This window comes from Bos mutus, chromosome 10, assembly GCF_027580195.1.
Source record: "Bos mutus isolate GX-2022 chromosome 10, NWIPB_WYAK_1.1, whole genome shotgun sequence".
Classification (NCBI taxonomy): domain Eukaryota; kingdom Metazoa; phylum Chordata; class Mammalia; order Artiodactyla; family Bovidae; genus Bos; species Bos mutus.
In genome coordinates this window covers 56,032,267-56,056,601 of record NC_091626.1, presented here as the reverse complement: position 1 = coordinate 56,056,601, position 24,335 = coordinate 56,032,267, and the positions used below count along the sequence as shown (strand labels likewise).

The 24,335-nt window shown below is 41.2% G+C and overlaps 1 protein-coding gene across 3 annotated transcripts in view; it reads right to left on the bottom strand.

Moving 5' to 3' along the window:
• MYZAP (myocardial zonula adherens protein) overlaps positions 1-24,335 on the bottom strand; it is a 112,905-nt gene that overhangs the window by 29,708 nt on the left and 58,862 nt on the right. For 2 of the 3 annotated variants that reach the window (XM_070377981.1, XM_005905616.3), the window contains exon 11: positions 7,101-7,184. In XM_070377981.1, coding sequence (XP_070234082.1) covers positions 7,101-7,184 — 84 coding nt within the window. Of the gene's footprint in view, positions 1-7,100; positions 7,185-19,716; positions 23,901-24,335 lie in introns of those variants that run through there. The other variant, XM_070377982.1, reaches the window with a different exon arrangement.

The following is a 24,335-nucleotide window of genomic DNA, read 5'->3' as shown; positions in this document are numbered from 1 at the left end:
GGATATGATTAATATAAATTAAATAGAAATCTGTTATATTTAAATCATTAACGACATCATTCAAGATACCCCTATTCTTATTTTTTGTGTACTTGATAAAATATTCTCAGGGAAATGTTAGTATGTCTATGATTATATATTTTTTCTTTTCCCTTATATTTCTTCTGATTTTTTCTTTATGGGTCTGTTTCTTTGTTGTTAAGGTGTCTAATAGTTTATGATGTCTATCTTTTTGTGAATTGTACCTTTTATCATTAAAAATATTCATCTTTGCTTCATTTAAAATAAATTAATTACTTTAAAAAAAGAATAAACCCTAAGTTCACATAATGACTTGTACAGTAATGTTCCCAGCAGTTTTATTCACAATAGCCCCAAGCTGGAAACAACCCAAATGTGTCTCAATAAGGAATGGAGAAATAAACTGTGGTATCTTAATAAAAAATATCCTGCCACAAAAAAAGAATATATGTAAGATGGATATATCTCAAATCATTACACTGAGTGAAAGAAGCTAACTAGACATGAAAGAGCACACAACTATATAATTCTATTTATATAAAATGCAAACAAGTCCAAAAAAAGATCCCTGGTTGCCTGGTGGTGAATAGAAAGGGAGATGGACCGCAAGGGGAAATAGATCTTGAGAGTGATGGCAACGTTCTGCATCTTGTCTGCAGTTGTGGTTTCATGGGTATATACAACCGTCAACACTCATTAAATTACATACTTTCTTAAAAATGGAGGCTTAATTGCCATATAATATTCTATTGGTTTCAGGTATCCAACATATGATTTGGTGTTTGCACACCCTATAAAATGATCACAGCAGGATGTCTAGTTAACATCTGTCACCATACACTTTAGAAAGCTTCAGCTTTATTTGTATGAATTAATACAAGGTTGACAGGACCTAAAAAAGGATGATGAGAGCCTGAATATGGGCAACAGGAGGAAAATTAGAGCAGGATGACAGAAATACTTAAAAAACAATAATTTTAAAAGGTAGATCTTGATACAGGAAAGCAAACACACTCTGCTCTGAGCCTCACAGGCTATGACTAAAGAGCAGCCTCGGCTGACTGCCTGGCTTGGGCTGCAGAAGAGATTGCTCCAGGACTGAGAATCAGGTTCCAGGGTTTTCCTACTCTCAAACACCACCACCTTGTGTTGAGCTGTGAAATGCAGACCACCCAGGAACTTGGGAGGCTGTGCGCCTTCCAGAAAGGAAGGACCTGGTGTGGCACCTCTTGGCATTTTTGGGAGATTATGTCACAGATGAACGGCAGCCACCTCCTTCCCCGGCTCCCGAGGCCCCAGGGAGGGAGCAGCCGGAGCTGCAGCCCGAGCTCTAAACAAGAATGCACGTCCAATAAAACCTGCACGTGGTGCCTGGTGCTGCTGCCCCGGTGTCACACAGGGAAGTTCACAATTGACCCAGGAATGCACAGCAGACACGTTGAGAGGTTTATGTACCACACAACACACGTTAAGTGCAGGACGGACAAAACCAAGACATCTGACTCCTTTCCTCTGACTTTGGAGTTGGAATATAAGTTTAGGATTTTCAGCAGAGAAAAATGAAATGGGATCTACTCAGTTTCAGAAAGCTGATGAACCTTATGAAGCCAGATGCTTATAACTTTAATAAAAGTTTCTCAGCAGGTAAAGAATCGCCTGCAACGCAGAAGACACAAGTTCAACCCCTGAGTCTGGAAGATCCCCTGGAGAAGGAAATGGCAACCCACTTCAGTATTCTTGCCTGAAAAATCCCATGGACAGAGGAGCCTGGCAGGCTACAGTCAATGGGTTACAAAGAGTCAGACATAAGTGAGCAACTAAGCACATAAACTACAACATATTGGAAATAAGGGATGGAGTATTTCTTCAAGAGATAAGTGAATAAAAATATATTTGGAAAAAAAAAGAAAATAGAATGGGCATATTTTTGCATCAGGGAGATTTCTGAATCAGCTGATGAAAACCTAGTCTGATGGGGCCTAGCACAAACTTCTAGGGATCTGGTGGGGGAAGGGGTTGCAAAATCTAATGAGTTTCTGCACCAGTAAGTACATATGATGAATTCAGGGACCAAAATAATCTACATTCTCAATTTAAAAGAAGGAGGAAGAGAAGGACGAAGAGGAAATATAAATCAGTTGTCAATAGAAGGAGTCCCTGGGACCTAGCTATTGAGGAAACAGTAAACACATGGCATTTACTGGGAGCCACATACTTTTCTAATCACTTAGTATTAACTAATTTAGTCTTCCTAACAACTCTGTGCAGAGGACTCCCATTTACAAATGAGCAACCTAAGGCACAAAGCAGTTAAGTAACTTGCTCAAGACCACATACTAGTAAGTCACAGAGCTGACACTGGAACTCAGGCAGTCTAGCTCCAGAGTCTGAAGTCAGGCCCTTAACAAAGGGTAGCTAGTTTATTTGGAGAAGGCAGTGGCACCCCACTCCAGTACTCTTGCCTGGAAAATCCCACAGATGGAGGATCCTGGTAGGCTGCGGTCCATGGGGTCGCTAAGAGTTGGACACGACTGAGCGACTTCACTTTCACTTTTCACTTTCATGCATTGGAGAAGGAAATGGCAACCCACTCCAGTGTTCTTGCCTGGAGAATCCCAGGGGTGGGGGAGCCTGGTGGGGGAGACGTGGCTGACGTCTATGGGGTCGCACAGAGTGGGACACGACTGAAGTGACTTAGCAGCAGCAGCACCTAGTTTATTAATCAGACAGGACTAGGTTACTCGCTCTGTCCACCAAAACTTTTTGAAGATAACTAAAACACCATCATTGGCATCATTACAGTAAAGCAGAGAATGGAAAGTCAAGGAATAAAACTTCCTGGTGTTAGAATAGGTAAGAATAAGAGAAATTCTTAGTGGCCAACAGGACCCTGTATTATAAAGCAAAACAACTAGATAAATTTGGAAAATGTCAGTGCAACCTCAGAATCTTAAAAAAACACATATTTTCCCCAATTTTGTCACTACTAAAATGGTCTTTAAACAACAGGGTTCTACTGTACAGCACAAGAAATTATATTCAATATCCTGTGATAAACCGTCATGAAAAAGAATATAACTGAGTCACTTTGCTATACCGATACGCTGGAGAAGGGAATAGCAAACCGCTTCAGCATTCTTGCCTTGAGAACCCCATGAATAGCATAAAAAGGAAAAAAGATTGAAACTGAAAGATGAACCTCACCCCCACCCCCAGATCAGTATGCTACTGGAGAAGAGCAGAGAAAGAGCCACAAAAGGAATAAAGAGGCTGAGCCAAAGCGGAAATAATGCTCAGTTGTGGATGTGCCTGGTGGTCAAAGTAAAGTCCGATGCTGTAAAGAACAATGTTGCATAGGAATCTGGAATGTTAGGTCCATGAATCAAGGTAAATTGAAAGTGGTCAAACAGGATATGGCAAGAGTGAACATCAACATTTTAGTAATCAGTGAAATAAAATGGACAGGAATGGGTGAATTTAATTCAGATGACCATATTATCTATTAGTATCTACTATTATCTACTACTACTGTGGGCAAGAATCTCTTAGAAGAAATGGAGTAGTCCTTATAGTCAACAAAAGAGTCCAAAATTCAGTACTTGGGTGCAGTCTCAAAAATGATAGAATGATTTTGGTTTGTTTCCAAGGCAAACCATTCAACATCACAGTAATCCAAGTCTATGCCCCATAGAAGAAAAAGATGAAGAAGTTGAATGGTTCTGTGAAGACCTACAATACCTTCTACACCAAAGAGAAGATATCCTTTTCATCATAGGAGACTGGAATGCAAAAGCAGGAAGTCAAGAGATACCTGGAGTAACAGGCAAGTTTGGCCTTAGAGTATAAAATGAAGCAGGGCAAAGTCTAACAGAATTTTGCCAAGAGAACACACCGGTCATGGCAAACACCCTCTTCCAACAGCACAAGAGACGACTTTACACATGGACATCACCAGATGGTAAAGAATCCGCCCACAATGCAAGAGACACAGGAGACACAGGTTCCCTCCCTGGGTCAGGAAGATCCCCCAGAGAAGGAAATGGCAACCCACTCCAGTATTCTTGCCTGAAAAGGAGATGACAGTCAGCAGTGTGTTTGTAACATCATCAACTGCTCACACAACCTGAAGAGGAAAACCAAGAGCTCAAACTCATCTCCTAAGAGGTGAAATCTTTACCTAGTCTGACAAAGAATGGTAAAGTATTAATAAGGAATATACATATTTTTAATAGTACTAAAGATAGGTCAGTACAGCCCAATGATAAGGGGTCCTGAGTTTGAATCACCTTGAAGCCACCTAGTCCTATACCATAAAGCAAGAAGGTGTCCCTCCAAGAGTCAGCATCCTGTAGGCTTTGCTGCTCAGAAAAGGTATTCCTTGTCCTCTGGATATGAAAGATCAGTGCAACTGTCTGGAAAATGTCACAATGACATTTAGGTTAACTCTAAGACCTTTCGAAGATCTTAAAAACCAAGAACACAAACAATGAAGATATAAATTAAACCCAAGATACTTAATATTTTAGAATAAGTTAAAGTGTAAATGTATTATTAAATCTTGACATGTTGTATAACGGTTTATCTGTTGTTTAAGATGCATGAACAAAAGGAATTCGGCATTCTAAATTTGTAGTGGAATTTAAATAGTTTAGGGAAATTTAATCAACCAAATCTAAAATTAGTGTTTAAATGCTCAAAGAGAAATAGTTTTCAAGCCATTCTGAATGACTTTTTGGATGCACACGGCAGACACGGCCACCCCACCCCCATGCTCTGGATACTCACCAATTCCTGACATGCCTTCATGACTTTTTACCTGGGGGGCTTCCTCTGCCCAGGGCAGGCCAGAATTGCCACAACCTCCTGGAGCAGGCCTCAACCAACTACTGATGGGAGTTAGTGGACAAATGCCCCAGCTTTCAGACCTTCTGGTAGGAATATCTCAGAGCCTAGTGTGCGCCATCTCCCCCGGAAACCTAGGGCAAGTGAGCAGCAGCCGTTCCCAGTGGCAATCTCAGTAAGGTCGTCGGTAGAGGCCTTCATGCTTTCCCTGACTCATTTCTCCTCTCCTCACTGGGGCTTTCAGGGATCACCTCCTAACTAAACTAGCAGACTCACATCCACATCTCAGAGTCTGGGCAACCCAAATGAAGAGAAGAGAGGAGTTCACCAAATCAAAAGCACACATATATATAAGGCTCTTCTCAAAGCACAGTCCCCCTTGGGCATTTTCTAATTTCCCAGCAGGGGAGCCGGCTTGGTAACACAGCCAGCCGGGGGAGACGGGAGGGGGTGGGCATGGTCTTGGGTAACCCTCTGCCTCTCCTGTCAGCATCTCCTTCCTGGAACCAGCCTCTCTCGGAACCCATGACTTTCACCAGGTCACTCTCTCTCTGACTCTCACTGTGGAGCTGTGATTCCTCCACAGGGAGCTGTGATCTCAGAGGACAGTCTTCGATACAGAAGTCTCCATTCATAAAGCTAGAGCTGGACTCAGGGGACAGGACAAATGTCCACTTACTCAGCTGTCAGGACAATGAGCCCATGGGCTTTGAGTCTGCTCTCAGGTCCCTCTGGGCCATGAGGGGTTTCTGCTTATGACTTTTATAGGCAGCCCCCCCAAAACAGAGGAAACAAAGACCCTGCTTGCCACCCCTACAAACATGGTGGTTAAGTGCTCAGGCTTACTTATAATTGTCACTTTGGATGGGTTCCTTAACATCCCTGAACCTCAGTTTCTTTAGCTATAAAATGGAGGAAATATAATCTAACTCATCCCTCTTAATAAAGAAAAAATGATTGATTGCTTAGGCATGCCAGCTACTTTCTATGCACTCCCATCACATGGACACACACGTAGGTGCCGTTATCATCCTCAGGTTCTAATTCTAAGAAACCTTTCCAGGGTCACCCAGCTAATAAGAATGTAGGGTTCAATCCTAGGCAAGTCTGATTCCACTCTTAGCCTCTATGGTATACAAAAGATACAGAAAGTAAAAGCGCCCAACACACACTAGGAGCTTAATTACTGTCATTACTTTCCTGTGTCCTTACTTCACCATTCTCTCCTGGGCTGTCTCTCACTGGGGAAGGACTATAAACGGGACACAGACAAGGAGAGATTCACGGAGCCTTAAATGAAGAGGCTCAATGCCAAGTTCTTAATAAAAAGCCTTCAGAGAAAACAGAAGGCTTCCACTTCTATTAACACCTAAGCTCTTAAAGTTCTTTCAACTCCATAATTTCCTTCCCTGGAACCTCCACAAAATTCCCAAAATGCCTTTCAAAAGGCCATAAAGTCATGAATACTAAATATCATAGAAGTTTTCAGTGAAATTAAGTCGCCTCTGGGGCTTCCCTGGTGGCTCAGTGGTAAAGAGCCTACCTGCCAAGCGGAAGATGTGGGTTCGATCCCTGGGTCAAGAAGATCCCCTGGAGAAGGAAATGGCAACCCACTCCAAAATCCTTGCCTGGGCAATCCCCTGGACAGAGGAGCTACAGTCCATTGAGTCACAAAGAGTAGCACACGACAGTGATTAAACAACAAGTCACCTCTAAAGTGTGTTGACTCGAGGTCACAGAAGAGAACTGGGTGAGGGGTCTGTCTCTCAGCCTAGCTCTGGCACTGAACTGTGTAACCTTGAGAAAAGCTACCTGCCTTCCCTGTGCCTTTTTGTTGTTATTATTGAGAGAATAAACCTCATCTTGCCTTTCTTAAAGTTGTTGAGAAAATCATGTGAGAGATGTATGTGAAAATACTTGGCAAATTATAAAGCACAACACAGATGTGGGGAATTATCAGTATTCATCAGCAGCCTATCCAACTTGCTAAGAAAATTCCTGAATAAGAAAAATGGGAGCCAAAAAGCAGAGGTGGGTAGCAAGGGGGATGAGGAGAGTCAGATTGGTAAAGAAAAACTAGCTGTCAGACCCTCATTTTCAATGTTGGCAGTTAACCTTCAATCAATTTTATAAGGCCAGGAAATAGCCATATTTTTAATTAAGTGTCAGCGGTAGGCTCAGCAACATAAAATTTAATGGTAGAGAAGACACCAGCATGAAGAAACATGGCTTCTTACCTCTCCTTCTAAGAAAGATATCTTTTCTAAAAGCTGCAATATTAAGAGTTGTTTCTGCTGCACCTTCTTTTTTAGTGATTCAATCTGGAAAGAAACAAATTGGACATTGTTAATCAAAAATGCAGAACTGTACAAGTTAATCAACTAGAAGACAAGCCTTTGGCTTTCATTCAAACAGAAACTACATTTTGGTTCTTCTGTGTTCTGTGCAACAGTATTAACATGAGGTGCTCCATGGAGAGGCAGGTTCTGTGCCCAGGTAAGCTTGGGACATCAAACATGGTTGTGGAGCTGTTTCATTAGGTTTATTTAGCCTAACATTTCTGCACTGATTTTGCTGTGGAACCCTTAGGAAAACTTCACTGATGCTTTGAGAAGTGCAGACGTAACTCTACATAAACAATTTATTCAGCTTGAATTTATGCCACAGCCTGTATTTCCAACATTCGGCTCTGTTGGTCCTGTTTGTATATTTATATTTGTTCAACTAAGTGTCAAAAGTTTTGCTCTGGGAAAAAGGTCACTGTCACTGAAAGTAATAATGAAATTCAGAGGATTGAGGACTCATGAGGCCTGGGGCAAGCAGGGAAGTCCTCTGAAAGACAGGGACTTGAGCTGGGTTTTTTCCCTTTGTTTTTATACTATATCTATCTTGGAGTACCATTTGTTTTTCATTCACAAATCATGTCTCCATGGACAAATTGCAGGTTTCCTAAAAGCCGAGTGCGCTGTACCAGGCCATGTCTTGGACAATAGTGGGAACAGAGTGTGGGTTCAATAAATAACATGTGATTTGGAAGAATGCACTAATTTTCCAATAATTTTTATATGAAATTTGAGCATTTGCAGAACCTTTTTAAAAAATCCCTCTCTGTGCAAAATGATACAATTCCTACAGAAGGGACTCTAGCAATAAGTAAAAGAAGTACAAGTGTACAATTACACTTAACCTTTGAGCCAGCAATTCTATTTCGAGGAATAGATCCTATAGATACATTAGCCAAAATATGAAATGACTTGGACATAGGATTTTAGGCAACACACACACACAAAGACAGAACTCCATCAATAAGTGGCTGATAAAACTATGGTACATCGTAACAATGGATTTCCTTGTAACCTTCAAGAAAAAGTGAAGATCTCTAAAACCCTGATACAGTATATCGTAAAGAATGTATGGTATGCTGGCTTTGGTGTAAAACTGCTGAAGACATATGAATGAATATTTTGGTGTAAAACTGCTGAAGACGTATGAATGAATATGTGCAAAAAGAAACACTACAAAGATCAAACAAGTCTTAATATTTACCAACAGGGAGAGGGAGGAAATTAGAAGGAAGAGACAGAAGAAAGACTTTTCTGATAATAACCTTGTTACACAGGTTCAATCTTGGAAGCACATTTTATAGATTCAAAAAATAAAAACCAAAAAGGGGGGAAAAAGTGAATCCTAAAATTTGAAAACAAACTGAAATAAAGGAACTTAACTGTATATCAAATTGGTTAAAAGAAGTAATTCAGGCACTGTTAGAACAAGGTAATTTGACTGGATATTTTTAGTGGATGCGTTCTAAAGATAAAAAGAATTGCAACAAAACTTCTCACTCACTGGGAAAATCTGGATAGTAATGTTAGTATTATATTTTGAAACTATTTGATAGGTTGTATAATAACATTTGGAACCAAGGTCTTTAGTGTAAGAGAAAGAAATATGAGTATGAAATCAAAGAGGTAAAAAAAAGTTTTGTTAGATTTGAAATGAAAGTATCAGTATGAACTCATAATTTTTGTTTTCTTTTTTAAAAATATACTAGATAAGCCTGAGACACCTTATTCTACCTGAAAACAAAGACATGAAGGGTCTCCCTTGGGTCAAAGACAGGACAATTTGTACATCAAAAAGAATGTAATTAAGTAAAACACAGGGAATATATATATATTTTTTTAAAACCCTGAGCATTTTATGATTCTTAAAAAAGAAAAAACAAAGCAGCAACAATTGGAAATGACAGCGGAACCAACTCCTTACTTAGAAACATGAAGATTTAGAGAAAAGGATAAAGCATTTATCCTGCCTTACTTGCACAAACTGCATGTTGAGATTACTAAGAAAAAGTCCCAGTTTATGAGGAAAGAAGTTTTACTTTACAGAAGAATTCCAGGTAATAAATGGAGAAGGAAGGAGAGAATTTGGAAATCACCATTGTGTGATACCTAGGAAATATTACTAACAGACTCAAGCAACTTTCATGGACAGATGAAATGCTGAGCAGCAAAGCTGATGAGGAACCTGATAACTGTGCTGAGGGCTGTCACCACCTGAATCCACAGCCAGCCTCACCATCACCCAAAGTGGGATCACCAGATAATATGTGCCCCTGGAGCAGTACAAAATGAATCACCCAGGAAGCAGTCTTGCCTACCCTGACTAAAAAAAGTTGAAACAGAATCCAATCAAGCTAATAAGGAGACAAAAAGTCAAATTCAGAATGTGGGAACATTTATAGGACAGCTGACTTAGTTCCTGCAGTAAGTCACTAGGTCGGGGTAAACTTGAGTTGGGGGCGAGAGGGGAGTAAACGGAGCATGCTCTAGATCAAAGGACTTTAGAAACCTACCAACCAAGTATAGTGGACTTCTCTGTATGCTGATTGGAGCAAAGTACTATTAAAAGACTTTTTAAAGACATTTTGGAAAATGGTATTACAGACCGATATCAAATGGGACGAAGAATTATCATTGATTTTGTTAGCTGTGAAAACTAACATGTAATAATAACTAATTATGATTACAGAAGGAAAAAGTACACATGCTTTAGAGATGCCTAGTGAAACACGTAGAATGTCTGGGACTTGCCTTTTAAAATAATTCCACAAAGGAAAAAATAAAAGGAAAAGAAGGTGGAGATGAGGCAAATGTGGCCAAATCTTGCTGTTTGTTGAATCTAGGCAATGATTCATTATTACCCTCTTTGTCCTGAGTGAATTAGACATTTTTGTGATAAAATATTTTAAGTTCCACCTGGTGTCAAAAAATATAATACTCCATCATGAAAAACAAACCATTTATACAAAATAGAACACAAGAAACATACTTAAGGAAAAATGTTCAATTTTGATTAAAAAAAAAAAACTTTAATTAACAATTAAAAACAGTCACTAGTTATCCTTTCATATCTATTAAATTTGCCTGAAACTACCGACTGAGAAAATTGGTGCTAGAAGGGCTGGGAGAGACAGCTATTCTTGTGTGCTGCAGGTGGTGCTGTAAATTAGAATGACCCTTTGGGCAATTTAGCAATAAATATTAAGAGCCATAAAGCTGTTCATACCCTTTGACCTACTAATCCCACTCCTGGGAATTTATCCTAAGGATATAATTCAGATGTAGGAACAGAGCTATATATACAAAGATGTTCTTACTCCTATTATTTATAATAGAGAGAAAATGGAAATAACCTTAATGTCCAGCACTAAAGGAAGTGGTAATAAATTATGGAATATCAATTTGATGGAATATATTACACAAACACTAAAAACAAATCTATTACAAAATGGAAAAGTGTTTACAAAAAGCCTCAAGGGATAGAAAAACAAGAGTTTACAACGATGAAAGTAGAAGCTGGAAGAGAAGTTAGATAAATGAAATCATTCTGCAGTTAGGGTAGGATTACGGGCAAAACAAAAGTTTGTTTTATTTACATTTCCTTCACTTTTTGTAGGAAAATTTGCAGAAATTACCCTTATCGTGTCCCTTTTTCATTCCTTCTTATATTGTTAAAATTCTTAAAAGCTGACTTTTAAAGTCTTTAAATGATAGGCAAAATGTGTACTGAAGTGAACTAAAATACTCCAAAGTCAGGGGTAATATGTCATCAAATAACACAAGTGACTTCACACACACACCAGGTGCACCAGCTCTGAAGTAATCAGTGAATCAAGAGAAGTGAGGGTTACGGATGCCCTCAGGAACAGCTCATAGGAAGAGACCAAGATTATTCTACTCACCTTTTCCCTAGATTTTAGTTTGAAAAAGAAATCAATGCAAAACAGAGATATCATCTAGGGAAAGAGAGCTGAGGAGAGACTTCTGGGCTAATGTTAGTGTGAGGAGGCACCTTGCTCTGGAGGAAAAAATGGGTGTGGGAAGAATGTAAGGGATCTGAAGCTTCTGATGGCAGGGCTCAAGTTTTTCAGCAACTGATGCTTCAAGAAGCGATTGTGCTCTTGCACTAAAAATGAAAGCCGTGCACACTCATTTGCTTTCATCCTTGAGCATTTCTCAGAGAAGCATCCTGTACAGTATATTCTGTGGTCAGAGCTGACGTGTTCAGACTAGGGACAAAGGACGCTTAGGCTGGCAGGCAGTGCATGGCAGGCCACTCATGCCCTACAAGGGGTGCCAACTTCTAATTTCAAGTTATTTCCCTACAGATGTCTGTTCCTGAAGCACACCTCATGCCTTCTCCCAAGTAAGTCATCCAGTTTCTAAACTAAGCAGACTCTCATGTGTCTGGATGGGACTTCCCTGATGGCTCAGCGGGTAAAGAATCCGCCCACAATGCAAGAGACACAGGAGACACAGGTTCCCTCCCTGGGTCAGGAAGATCCCCCAGAGAAGGAAATGGCAACCCACTCCAGTATTCTTGCCTGAAAAGTCCCATGGATAGAGGAGCCTGCCGAGCTATAGTCCAATAGTTGCAAAGAGTTGGACATGACTGAGCAACTAAGCACGCATGCCCACATGTATCTGGGTTTGCTATTATTCTAGCCAACATATGACTCCCAAGCCTTTGGTTCTTTTCCATAATATCTAAATCACACATTTGTGTGAAAAATGCTGTTATTTCTAACTGCCAACTTCAAAGAGCCTTGACATATTGTCTCCTATATCTTACTCCTATAGTAACAGAAACTGTCAAAAATCAGCTACCACTATGTTATTACTGGTGTTTCTTCCTCCCTAGACTGTCAGCTTCTTGAGAGTAAAGGCCTTGATCAGCTTCATATTCTCAGACATTGAATGAATGAATCAAAGAATCTGTCCATCCATTACTTCTAAACAATCCACCCTGTAGACTTCAGAAACAAAGTTGTTTGGAAGAGACTCTGGGAGGACCAGAGGAACCAAGACAGATTTGCTAAATATATAAGATCCAAAGCACACCCCAAAATTGGGGGCATCCCCAAATCCAGGGAACCACGCAGGCAGTATGCAAGTGAAATCCATTTGGCACATTTGCTCTCACTTCTGGACTCATATCAGTTTGTAAATTTGACCATTAAGAGGTTTATGGACACTTCACAAAACTGCATTTAAATCTAGCTGTCACCAGGTGGTGGTAAATGACCCAAGTTACCAGGCTCAAGTCAAAACATTAAGAAACAAGAAATTAGGTGAAGTCTGGAAAATAAGTGCTTCTATCTTACTTGCCCAAGAATGTCATCTTGTTGCAACAGTTAAATTTAAATATCAAACAGCAGGGGGACTTCCCTGATGATCCAAGTGAAGAATCCACCTTCCAATGCAAGGAAGATGGGTTCAATCCCTAGTTGGGGAACTAAGATCCCACATGCCACAAAGCAACTAAGCCCACGGGTCACAGCTACTCAGCCCAGGCGCCCCAACTAGAGATCCCACAAGCCACAACTAGAGAGAAGCTCCCACACCACAGTGAAGATCCTGAGTACCTCGACTAAGACCTGACACAGCCAGAGATCAATTAATTAATCTAAAAAATCAAACAATAAACCCTCTTATAGAACAAAGGGAAGAAACCCATCTGGGTAAAATCTAGAACCTTTTACTTGATGCTAACTCACTGAACTGATGTCTAATTTTGTCTTCATTAGCAAGTTGTTTTTTTTTTTAATTTTTGTAATTCAAACTGAATATATGTCTTGTAGCCTAACTGATCATGCAGGAACAGGCCAGTTTGATATAAGGCGGGTTTAGGGGGTCATCTAGTTTTTAAAACGGTAACAGCTTTTCTTCTTTAGCCACAATTGAGTTACCTGGATAGATGGTTGGAGCCAAGCAATCCCTTTCAACTGTAGCCACACACTGGAGTCACCTGGACCAAGTCCATTTCTAGGCTCTACTTAGAGATGCTCTCTTACTCAAAAACCCTCCCAAGCTTCTAAGCAGGAGGGACAAATTAGGAGTTTGGGATTTACACACACACACTACTATATATAAAACAGATAACCAACAAGGACCTACTGTATAGTACAGGGAACTATCCTCAACGTCTTGTAATAACCTATAATAGAAAAGAATTGGTTATATATAACCAAATCACTTTGCCGTATACCTGACTCTAACCCAGCATTGTAAATAAACTACACTTCAATAAAAGAAAACAGTAACAAAACAAAACAACCCTCCCAAGCGGTCTAATGTTCCAGCTCCCTAGTGTGGACATGAGATGCTTCTGCTGTGGTCCCACTTTATCTCCCCAGTTTCCTTTCTTGCCAGCTCTGGCCCACAATGAACCCTACAAAGAAGCCACTCCATCCTCTGAGTGTGCTGTGAACACAGTGGGACCTCTGCCCCAGCTGGTGCCTTCACCAGGCAGGGCCTCCCACCCTCCATCTGCTTCTCCACCAGGAAATCTGCCCGCAGGAGTACTCCACAGTCACTTCCCGGGCTAGCTCTTGCCAAGTCCTCCAGGCTGCCGTTACATCTGTCTCTGTTCATTTCAGCCCTTCAGGCAAACCCCTGGCAGGAACCATCACTGCCACCACCACGGTGTGTTTAGATCTTCCCCTTGCACAGACAGCAAGCCCACACGGTACAGAGGCTTAGTGTATCGATTATCTTACATGAAAGAGCAGTCCTCTTAGGAGGTGAAGTCACTGCTATCCATCCACACATTTTTATAAACTGCTTTGGAAACAGATTCCTATAGTGAAAGGATCCCTCCCGATTTCTTTCAAAAAGGACCTTGTATGTCAACCATACTAAAATGAAATTATACAAAAACTCAGTAAGGTCCTCTTATGGATTCACAACAACCCCCGGAGGTTGCAAGGCTTGTCAGCTTCCTGGAATTTTTCACATTGGTGACAGACACGAAAGACACGGGTCATTTCGTGTTAGATGTCAGAATGTGATATAGCCTATAATTAAAAGAATGTGAATAGTACCCGACTGTGCAAGACTCATGAAACATAACTCAGTACGGAGGTTGGCGATGTGGAGAGAAATGAATGAATATAAGAAATACAGCAGCAAATAAGTATTAAATACTAGATAGCACTTGATACTTTTTCTTTAAGAGATTATGCTTTAGGGTGTTTTCTCTTACCAGCTGGAAAATGATAATATACATACATCTGCAAATGCCTTTCATAAAACAGGAGATACACTGTAACGGAGCATGATATAGAAGGTACATTAAAACTGACTGTCACAGCGAATTAAATTGTTTAAAATTTTCTAAGAGTAAGGAAATTAGATTCTTTTAATCCAAACTAAGTTTATGACATTATTGTTTATTTCCTCTGAAATTTGTTTTGTTTTCATTCTAATTTTAAGAATAGCCAAGGAAAGTAAACCAAGCACTTTTATTCAAAATCAGTGTGATGGTTTGTATTTGTGTGTGTGCTTATCATGAAACTCAACACATTAATAAAAAGTTTCCAAACCTCTATCACCAGTACCTCTTTCTGTTACTCTTTCTAATGGACTCATAAAGCCATTAAGATGAATGGTATAGAACCCTAATTTGACATGAAAGATGTTAAAAATAAAGCAAGTTATAAAACAAACAAATAAATAAAAAAACTTTCTACTTTAAACCACCTTGGTAAACAAAGAAGTCATTTTCCCATTGAAAATATACCAAAAATGGATACCTGCCAATCAAAGTCTCTAATCAAAATGAGAGAACCAGAGTTCTGAATTCTAGGTCAAAGAGAAGCAATACGATACTTGAATATGAGTCTTTTTTGACTTTTCATGGGAAATGCATGCTGTTCAATTATTTGAAAATTTGACAGAAAAATAGACTGAAGATCCCTATTATTGTTACCCACAATGAACCTCCAGTTACCCAGAGACCCAGTGGACTGACTGGGTTACAGCTGGCACAGGACAGGCAAGAATCTTCTAGAACTCACCTGGGGTTTTTATCATCTCCCCTTGCTCCCTCTTGTCCTAACCCAGCCTAGTTTTCAGCTCAACATGCTGTGATCTGGCAAATAGTTTTCTCCAGTTCTCTCAACAAAATAGGAATCGTGCCTGATGCCCAAACACCTCACCATGAAAACTGAGAACAATTGATATCTAATACTCTTCCTCTGAAAAGGTTTTTTTTTTTTTTTTGCTACAGTTTCTCTTAATTCTATTTTATAAGTGCTATAACAGTTTAATTTCAGAGTTATGTATTTTTTAAGTGCATTCCCTTTGGTAAAAACCACCACAGAAAGAATTTAAAAATAAGGTTACCTTCTTTTCTTAAAAAATGATACAACGCAGGGACCTATGACAAGACGCGGATCTGCCCTGCACTAATGCAGCATCAAAGGACAGTTTAAAAAGGACACGGAAAAGGGTACATTATCTCATTTTGGGAGGAGCGCAGGGATGAGTTAAGGCCACAACAAAATGAAACTGAAAAATTGCTAAATGAAGCTCTGAGTGGGGAAAATGAAAAATCAATGAAGGAACGGAGGGAAAAAGGTACATTTTTCATCTTCATGATGTTTGATTGGGTTTGGAGAAATTCATTTTCAATTAATGTGTCTTGTGGCATTCAGCCAGGCCAGATATGAACAGGGCACACATTTTAATCAATTTTTTTCTATTAAGTTTGAAGTAATATATAATCATAGAACTATACTATTCTAAAGGATCAGTTGAAACTGGCTTCTGCGGTAAAGTAATCTAATTTGGTTTGATTTCTATCTTATATTAAAGATCACCCCACTTCTACTGAAGAAGAACCAGCCCCCTGAATCTCCTGGGTACCCACTCATAACTGGACTATACAAACATCAGTGAAGGATGGATAAACTGGAATCCCAATCTGCGGGCATTCTCTGGAATCCCAATCTGCGGGCATTCTCTGGCAAGGAAGAAAAACAGCATACTGGGCATCAGGGCTTTTGCTGGCTTAGCTCGTTATTCTCAGAAACAACCCTCAGAGTCATTACCCCCATAGACGAAGGAACTGGGGTTCCTAGAGTTTCGCTGATCATGCACTCCTCAACATCAGCGGTGACCCAGTGCTAGGTTCCAGGAGCGCGGCCGTGAGCCAGGGAGACCTGTCTCCACTGGCAGGGAACCAGCACATGGAACAGGAAGTGCACGAGTTCGCACAACAGGGGAGCAGGCAAGTGATGTTTGGTTCCCCTCCCACCCAGAGACGGGATGCACCGGCCATCTGCGGATGGGGTGAGGGAAAAGTTCAGACCACAGGACTAAGAGGGGACCAGCCCGTCCCAGCTGGCCTGGAACTTCCTAGGTTTTAGTCTCATGTGTCAGGAACCTTCTCATTTGCAGGCAAACCAGGACAGTTGGTCACCCAAGAGCTTGATGCTGGCAGGGGTGAGACCTAAACCCATGTCTCTTTGATGACAAGGCCTGGGTTCTTCTGTTCACACCAGCCTGAGGTCCAGAGGGTGGCCTCTGTCCTCCCTGTGATGACAGCCTATCTCGGCAGTGCTGCCTGCAAATTAGGCCAGGCAGGGAAGAACACTGGCAGGCAATACCTTCTTTTACAATCGGTTTGCTGGGGCCCCACGTCTTAAGCCTGGTCTTTTCTCCTCCATGACTTTAGAGGAAGGTGAGGTGGGAAAGCAGGAAGGAGGGTCCTCTAAGCTTCCCTGGATGGACACAGTATCTGGGACAAAAGACCATACACTGAACAGGAATATCCAGGGAGAGAAATGTTTCCAGCTAAACAATCAGAGGATGTACAGGCAGAACTCGTTTTACTGCACTTCTCTTTATGGTGCTTTACACATACCGCATTGCTCACAAATTGAAGGTTTGTGGCAACCCTGTATTGAGCAAGTCTGTCGGCACCATTTTGCCAACAGTATTTGCTCACCTTGTATCTCTGTGTCACATTCTGATAATTCTCACAATATTTTAAATCCTCCATGGCAGCAAAAAGATTACAACTCACTGAAGGTTCACAGGATGCTTCTGTTGTTGTTGTTTAGTCGCTTAGTCATGTCTGCCTCTTTGAGACTCCGTGGACTGTAGCCTGATAGGCTCCTCTGTCCATCAAGATTCTCCAGGCAAGAATACTGGAGTGGGTTGCTATTTCCTTCTCCAGGGGATCTTCCCAACTCAGGGATGGAACCCACATCTTCTGCATTGGCAGACAGGTTCTTTACCACTGAGCCACCAGGGAAGCCCCAGATGATGGTTGCTGCTGCTGCTGCTAAGTTGCTTCAGTTGTGTCCAACTCTGTGCGACCCCATAGACGGCAGCTCACCAGGCTTCCCCGTCCCTGGGATTCTCCAGGCAAGAACACTGGAGTGGGTTGCCATTGCCTTCTCCAAGATGATGGTTAGTGACCAGTTTTTAGCAATAAAGTATTTTTAATTAAGGTCTATACAGTTTTTGGCAATGGCACCCCACTTCAGTACTCTTGCCTGGAAAATCCCATGGACGGAAGAGCCTGGCGGGCTGCAGTCTGTGGGGTCACACAGAGTCGGACACGACTGAGCGACTTCACTTTCACTTTTCACTTTCATACATTGGAGAAGGAAATGGCAACCCACTCCAGTGTTCTTGCCTGGAGAATCCCAGGGACGGGGAAGCCTGGTGGGCTGCCGTCTATGGGGTCGCACAGAGTCGGACACGACTGAAGCGACTTAGCAGCATACAGTTTTTTATACATAATGCTATTGTACACTTAATAGACTCCAGTATAAACATAACTTTTATATGCACTGGGAAACCAAAAAGTTCATGTGGTTCACTTTACTGTAATATTTGCTTATTACAGTGGTCTGGGGCCCAACCTTCAGTATCTGTGAGGTAAGCCGGTATACAGAAGCACCCAGCTCCACATCTGACACAGAGCTGATGCTAAAAAAAAAGTGGTTTAAAAAAAAGTTCCTATTGATAGACGTGCACTACTATATACTAAATAGATAACTAATAAGGACCTACTGTGTAGCACAGAGAACTCTACTCAGTACTCTGTAATGACCTACATGGGAAAAGAACCTTAAAAAGAGGGATTATGTAGATGTATAACTGATTCACTTTGCTGTACACCTGAAACTAACACATCATTGTCAATCAACTATATTCCAATAAAATTTAAAAAAAAGATTTGTTTACCAATTGTGTCAATTCTAACACAAAACAAAACAAAAAATAAAGGAGGCTTCAATTAAACACATACACACACACACACACGCAGGTGCACATCACACAAACACATGTTCCTAAAGTTCAGATGCCCTGGAACATGGACCCTCACCTGCACTGACCAGGACTCTCCAGGGAGCCTCTGAGCTGCCCTTCTTGCCCCTCTCCTCTCTGAGTCTTCAAGAAACCCCTGCTAGAGGCATTGGCAATGGGGAGCCATCGAGGAATCAGGAGCTGAGAAATAAAGGACGTTTTCTCGGGTTGTTGCTGCTAATCCACCGCAGTTAGGCTCAACCTACATTTCCAGTCTCTTCATCATTCCTCCCTGTCATCATTACAGTGCACTCAAACTGGAATATTGCTCGCTGAACTCACCCTATACTTTCTGGCCTTCATGTTTGTGCTTTAATTGATTCTATGTCTAGTCTGGCACGTCCTTTTCCACCTACTCAATCCCTGCTACAAAAATCTAACCCATGCTGCAAGACCCAGTCAAATATCATCTCCTCCCTAAAGTTTCTCCATGCACACTACAATTAGTGAGTATTTGCAGGCACTGACCTACGCCCTTAGGGTACATTCTTTCCATCAACAACGTCTGAAGCAGGCATTATTATCATCACTCACATTTTTTGATAAGGAAATTAAATGTTGGAGAAGATAAGTAAATTGCTCAAGATATAAAGCCCAGTGAGAAGCAGAGGCAGGATGCAAAGACAGATTTAATTTACTTGACGCCTACAAACTTAACCACTGTGTTCTCCAGTTTCTATGTCCTCAGCAAACAGCTCATTGCCTGCTCAACACTTACATTCTGCCTTGAGTTATAACAGCTTTAATGTCAACCAGAAAATCCTCTGAGGGCTTTGAGGACTCAGGTCTGTCTTTGCATTTGGTTCATAAAAGGTGCTTCTTAAATGTTTACTGACTGACCCATCAGAAACGCGCTCTCCATAAACAGGGCCTAGCTCTTCGTCACCCCCACTCCCACTGCTGTATGTGAAGGGCTGACCTTCCTGCAAACTTTAGCACAGAGGCAGGGGAATGGGAATATATAAAGACAGTGGTGCAAAGGAAATTACTTCAGCTTGATAAAGGCTGAATGAAAAAAGTCAGTGGTGGAAGGATGGACTATTCAATGAATGGTGTTAGAGAAACAAGCCTTCCATGAGGGAATAAAAGGTGAAATTTCTATTCATACTATATACACAAAAAATAAATTCCATACAGATTACTCTTTATTTGTTCAATAAAATTTATTGAGCACTTGCTATATGCCAGTGACTATTTCAAGTACTGGGGATACAGACATGAATGAAACAGACAAAAACCACTGCCCTCAGAGAGCTTACATTCCAGTGGGGAGAAAGAGACAACACATAAGCAAGCAAAACAGGTAAGTGTAGGATATATCACAAGATGATAAAGTGTTATGGAGAAAAAGAGAGTAAGGAAGAACGATGGGCAAGAATGTGGCGGGGGGGGGTGGTGGTGATTACAGACCTAAAAATGAAAAACAAAACTCTAAAACTTATGACAAACAGACACACAACACAGCACAAAAAGACTGATAATTTTATAACAATTTTTTTAAATGTATATATTGTACAAAACCCCATAAACAACCAAAAACCATGAACTGGGAAAGATAATAGCATGCAACTATTTTGATAAACAACTAATATTGGCAGTATACAGAATTCCTACAAATCAGCAGGAAAAAAGACAAACCACCAAACAGAAAAATGAACAAAAGATGTGAACAACCAATTTATAACAATGGGAGCTTGACTGCTGAGAAGTTTAGGGTCAATTTCTCTAGTTGTAATGAGTAGTTAACAGGCTGATGCAAATTAAAACTAAGCCAAAGAAATATTTCACAACTGGCTAAAATTATAGTCTAAGAGGTGGTGAGGATGTGGGGAAATCTGTCCTTACACATGACAGGTAGAAGTCTATGCACACTTTGGAGAGTGACAGAGGTGAGACTGTGCCAACCCCAGTCCCTGGCAATTCCTCCTCTAAGTTTATTCCCTTGATAAGCATAGACACATGTACAGTATTGTTTGTAAAAGAATAAAAAATTGGAAACAAGCTAAATGTCTATCAAGAGGATACATTATAAGATATTCAGACAGTGGAATATTAGAGAGCCATCAAAATGAATAATTAAGATCTAGTATATGGAACAACACCAAAAACAAAATTGGGGAAAAGAGTAAGTTTCAAAATAAATACAATAAAATTTATTTATACACTATATATAAAATTTTACACAGTTTTATTATTTATTTGTATTTTGTCCACACAACACAGCATGTGGGATGGTTTCCCGACTAAGGGTTAGACCCAGGCTCCTGTGATGAAAGCACCAAATCCTAACCACTAGGGCACCAGGAAACTCCCAGCATACCTTTTCAAACACAGAAACTAAGCTATATATTGACAATAAACATATGTGCGTGTAGTAAAAGCAGAGAAACATGGTCTGGATAGAGGCCAGTTGCCTCTGAAGGAAGCGCTAGGGCAGGATAGGGTGGAGGGTAAGAAGGACAAAGAATCGAAATGGGAGGAGTAAAATGAGAATGTCTTTAAAGTTCTTTATTTAGAAAAAATACAAAATATGCCAAAATGTTAATATCTTTCAATTCCAGAAGACAGTACATGGGTTTTATTTTTATTATTCTCCATATTTAAAATTTTTTCCAGGGACTTCCCTGGTGCTCCAGTGGTTAAGGCTCTGCGTTTGCAAGGCAGGTGGCACAGGTTCAATCCCTGCTTAGGGAACTAAGATCCCACACGCTGTGCAGTGAGGCCACACACAAAAAAAATTATAATTTTTTCCAACTGCTAAAAAAATAAGCAAAGAACAAGGCTAGCTTTGGAGTCAAAAATCTGGGTGTAGACCTAGCACCATCATCACTCGTGGAGAGGCTGCTGGCAACTTATTTTTTTAAGACTAAGCTTCAGTTTCCTGTACTAAAATATGGTGCCAGTAATACCGCCCACAGAGAATTAGCGTGGCATGGGAGGCCTAGATGCACAGCCATGCAACACGATGAATACCCACTCTCTGAGAGTTACTCGGATGAGAAGCACAGTCACAGAGACCGCCACAGACAGAATGTGAGCTTCCAAGCCTCTGAGAAATATATCTGAGCCAATCAGAACTGATTTCAACAAACAGAAGGTGGGTTCAATGACATTTACAAAGAAAAGACCTTCTCCCTTGAAAGGACAGTTCGAATCGTGAATACATTAATCAGTACCAGCAATACAATGAACCTGCAATTTTTCAATAATGCATAGAAAAAGGTTTACATCTGTGTGAGCTTTCTGACGCCTTCTAAAGCCTTCACATTTTAGATCAAGCATCTAAGATTTTTAAATCAAGAAGTGGCTAATACAGTGTTAAACACCAGAATTGAAAACTGCAACATTTTCAATTACTGTAAATTCGGCCTCATTCAATTACTGTAAATTCGGCCTCAGCTTGTGTGTAGTATCTCCTTTGGGTAGGAGTGTGAGCGGCCCTAGGACAAAAGTATAGCCTTAAAAAAGAGTCCAAGGCTTAGGATCCAATTAAGGGTTGGGAATGGAGTGGTAGTGTGAGTGGGGGGTGGGCAGGGTTTGAGCACCTAACTCATGTTTGATGTAGTAAGTCAAGTTCACACCATATCGCTGTCCTGGCAGGAGCGGTAAACTGAGGGACATGGGCAAAGGCAAGAAGGAGCAGATGGAGGGAGGTCCTGAAAGGCAGGGGACCCAGATCTAAGGAGGTCCCCAACCAGCCCAGGAACCAGCATCAGGCCAAGGCGGAGGTGCGTGGGTCATCTAGTTAAGGCAAAATTTCGGAGGCACTCTCAGGGTCTCACAGACAGTCTCAGCCCCTCACTCACTCTCTGCCCCACAACAGAAGGCTCATCTGGCCCCAGGACACTGCCCATGGCCCAAAAGAGAGAAGGAACTCCCAGGGCAGGGCAAGAGCAGACAGTCCTAGGACGGAGGCCCACATGGGTGCCCCACTTTCTCTAGAAGTCATTACACTCCCTGGTTTGATATTATTTCACTTTTTGAAGCTGAGTTGTGAGTCTACTCCACTAGAACAAATGCTAATAACTTTTCCACCACAGGTTTGAAAAACATGAGGGCAGTAATGGAATCTCTAGAAACAATGTAGGTCCCTATGCTAGAGTGATATCTATATGAGCAATTCTCAGATCCGACTCCAAGCTCCCTGGTGGAAGCTGGGAAACCCAGCAGAGTATCTGGGGATCTGCATTCAAACAGAACACTGGCGGGGAGTAAAACCACATCACCAGTTCACTACTTAAGTGCAAAGTTATCCATGTGCTCCCTTTCTGCTGCACAGAAACATCTAAACGGAAGACCAAAGCCAACTACTGACCAGAAGGCATTTACCTGCCCACTTGGCCACAGAGAAGTGGATGGAGTGGAAAAAACTACCCAACGTCTAAATGACACCCACCCCCTTGATGAATTCACTCCATCACTAGGCTAATACCACCCACTGACTATTATTACCACTGCTGCTACTACAATTCTCAGCAACACTGTTTAGTTGAGATACCAGGGCCTGTGGCTGTCTCAAGGCCTCTATAAAAATACAGCATGCATGAAGTATATTTCACGTCAATATATTGGGTGGGTCAAAAAGTTTGTTCAGGTTTTCCCATAAGATGTTAAGGACATTTCAGCCAAATACATTTCTCTTTTCATCAGATAGACTTCTTTTCATGAAGTGAGTTGAGCTGTGTATTCATGGATGGAAGCAAACCAAATGTACTTAAACAAGGAGAATGCTAAGTTGACTAATGTTGTATCTTGATTCAGCACTATGACATCCTCAGGGCCACTTCCCACATACAAATATAATCAAGCGACAGTGACACTTGGCTGCTTCTGTATTTCCTGGGGTGTGATCAGGTGGGGAGCACTTCCTCCTGGAGCACTGGAGTTCTTCAAGCCTGCTTCCCATCTCCTTGGCAGGTGTCCTTGATAGCTTTTCCATAAATAAGGCTTCAATCTCCAAGATCTTAGGACCAGCCTCCACCTGGCACTTTAAAATTATATTTTAGTACTGTCTTTCACCACAGTTACTTCTTTGATGTCTAGGAACCCATGTTGCTAGAAATACTCGGTGGGTCTTGGAGTTCTCTTGACTCTGTAGTGTCAGGCCATGGAAGCTGAGGTTACAGAATGTGGGTGTTTCCACAAATAAGAGCCCTACGTCATCACATTTTCCTTTCAATAGCATGTCTTTCGTGTTTTGTTCATCAGCTCATCACACACACATACCACCTCTTCCCAGCAGAGAGAGTACAAGTGTTCTTCTAACCACGAACAATGAAAGCAACTGCTTTCAACCCGGAGCAGGCTACCATTTTGTTATCTTCCAAAGAGCCGGAGACTAAATCTGGAGAAGAGCTCGTGGGACATGATCTGGAAACAGGGCAATTGAGCGGGTTAGGGTTGTGGGCTCATCGTCGCAGCTCTTTTCCCTTTCCCCCAGGTGGCTAATTTTCAATGAGGGAGAGCACTCTGAATCCTCTAAATAGAGGGTACTTGGTGAAAACGTGTTTTGCATTGTACATTTCAGCACACCACACCACACAAGAATTTTAAAATAAATTGTGTGCTAACAAATGGCAGATCCATTTAAAAGGGAAGATTCTCGGAACAGAGAGAATTTGAATTTTTTAAATTGCTTTCCTCCAGATAATTTTCCCCTGGGCAGAAAGCTGCTTTGATTGGCAGGGGACTGGGCCTTGATGAGAGCAGGGAAAGAGGTGTCAACGCCCTGTTGACTGAAGATATTTAAAGATATGTCAGGTGTTCACTGCTCGGGCTGTAGGTTTCTTGCAGCCGTGTGCTCAT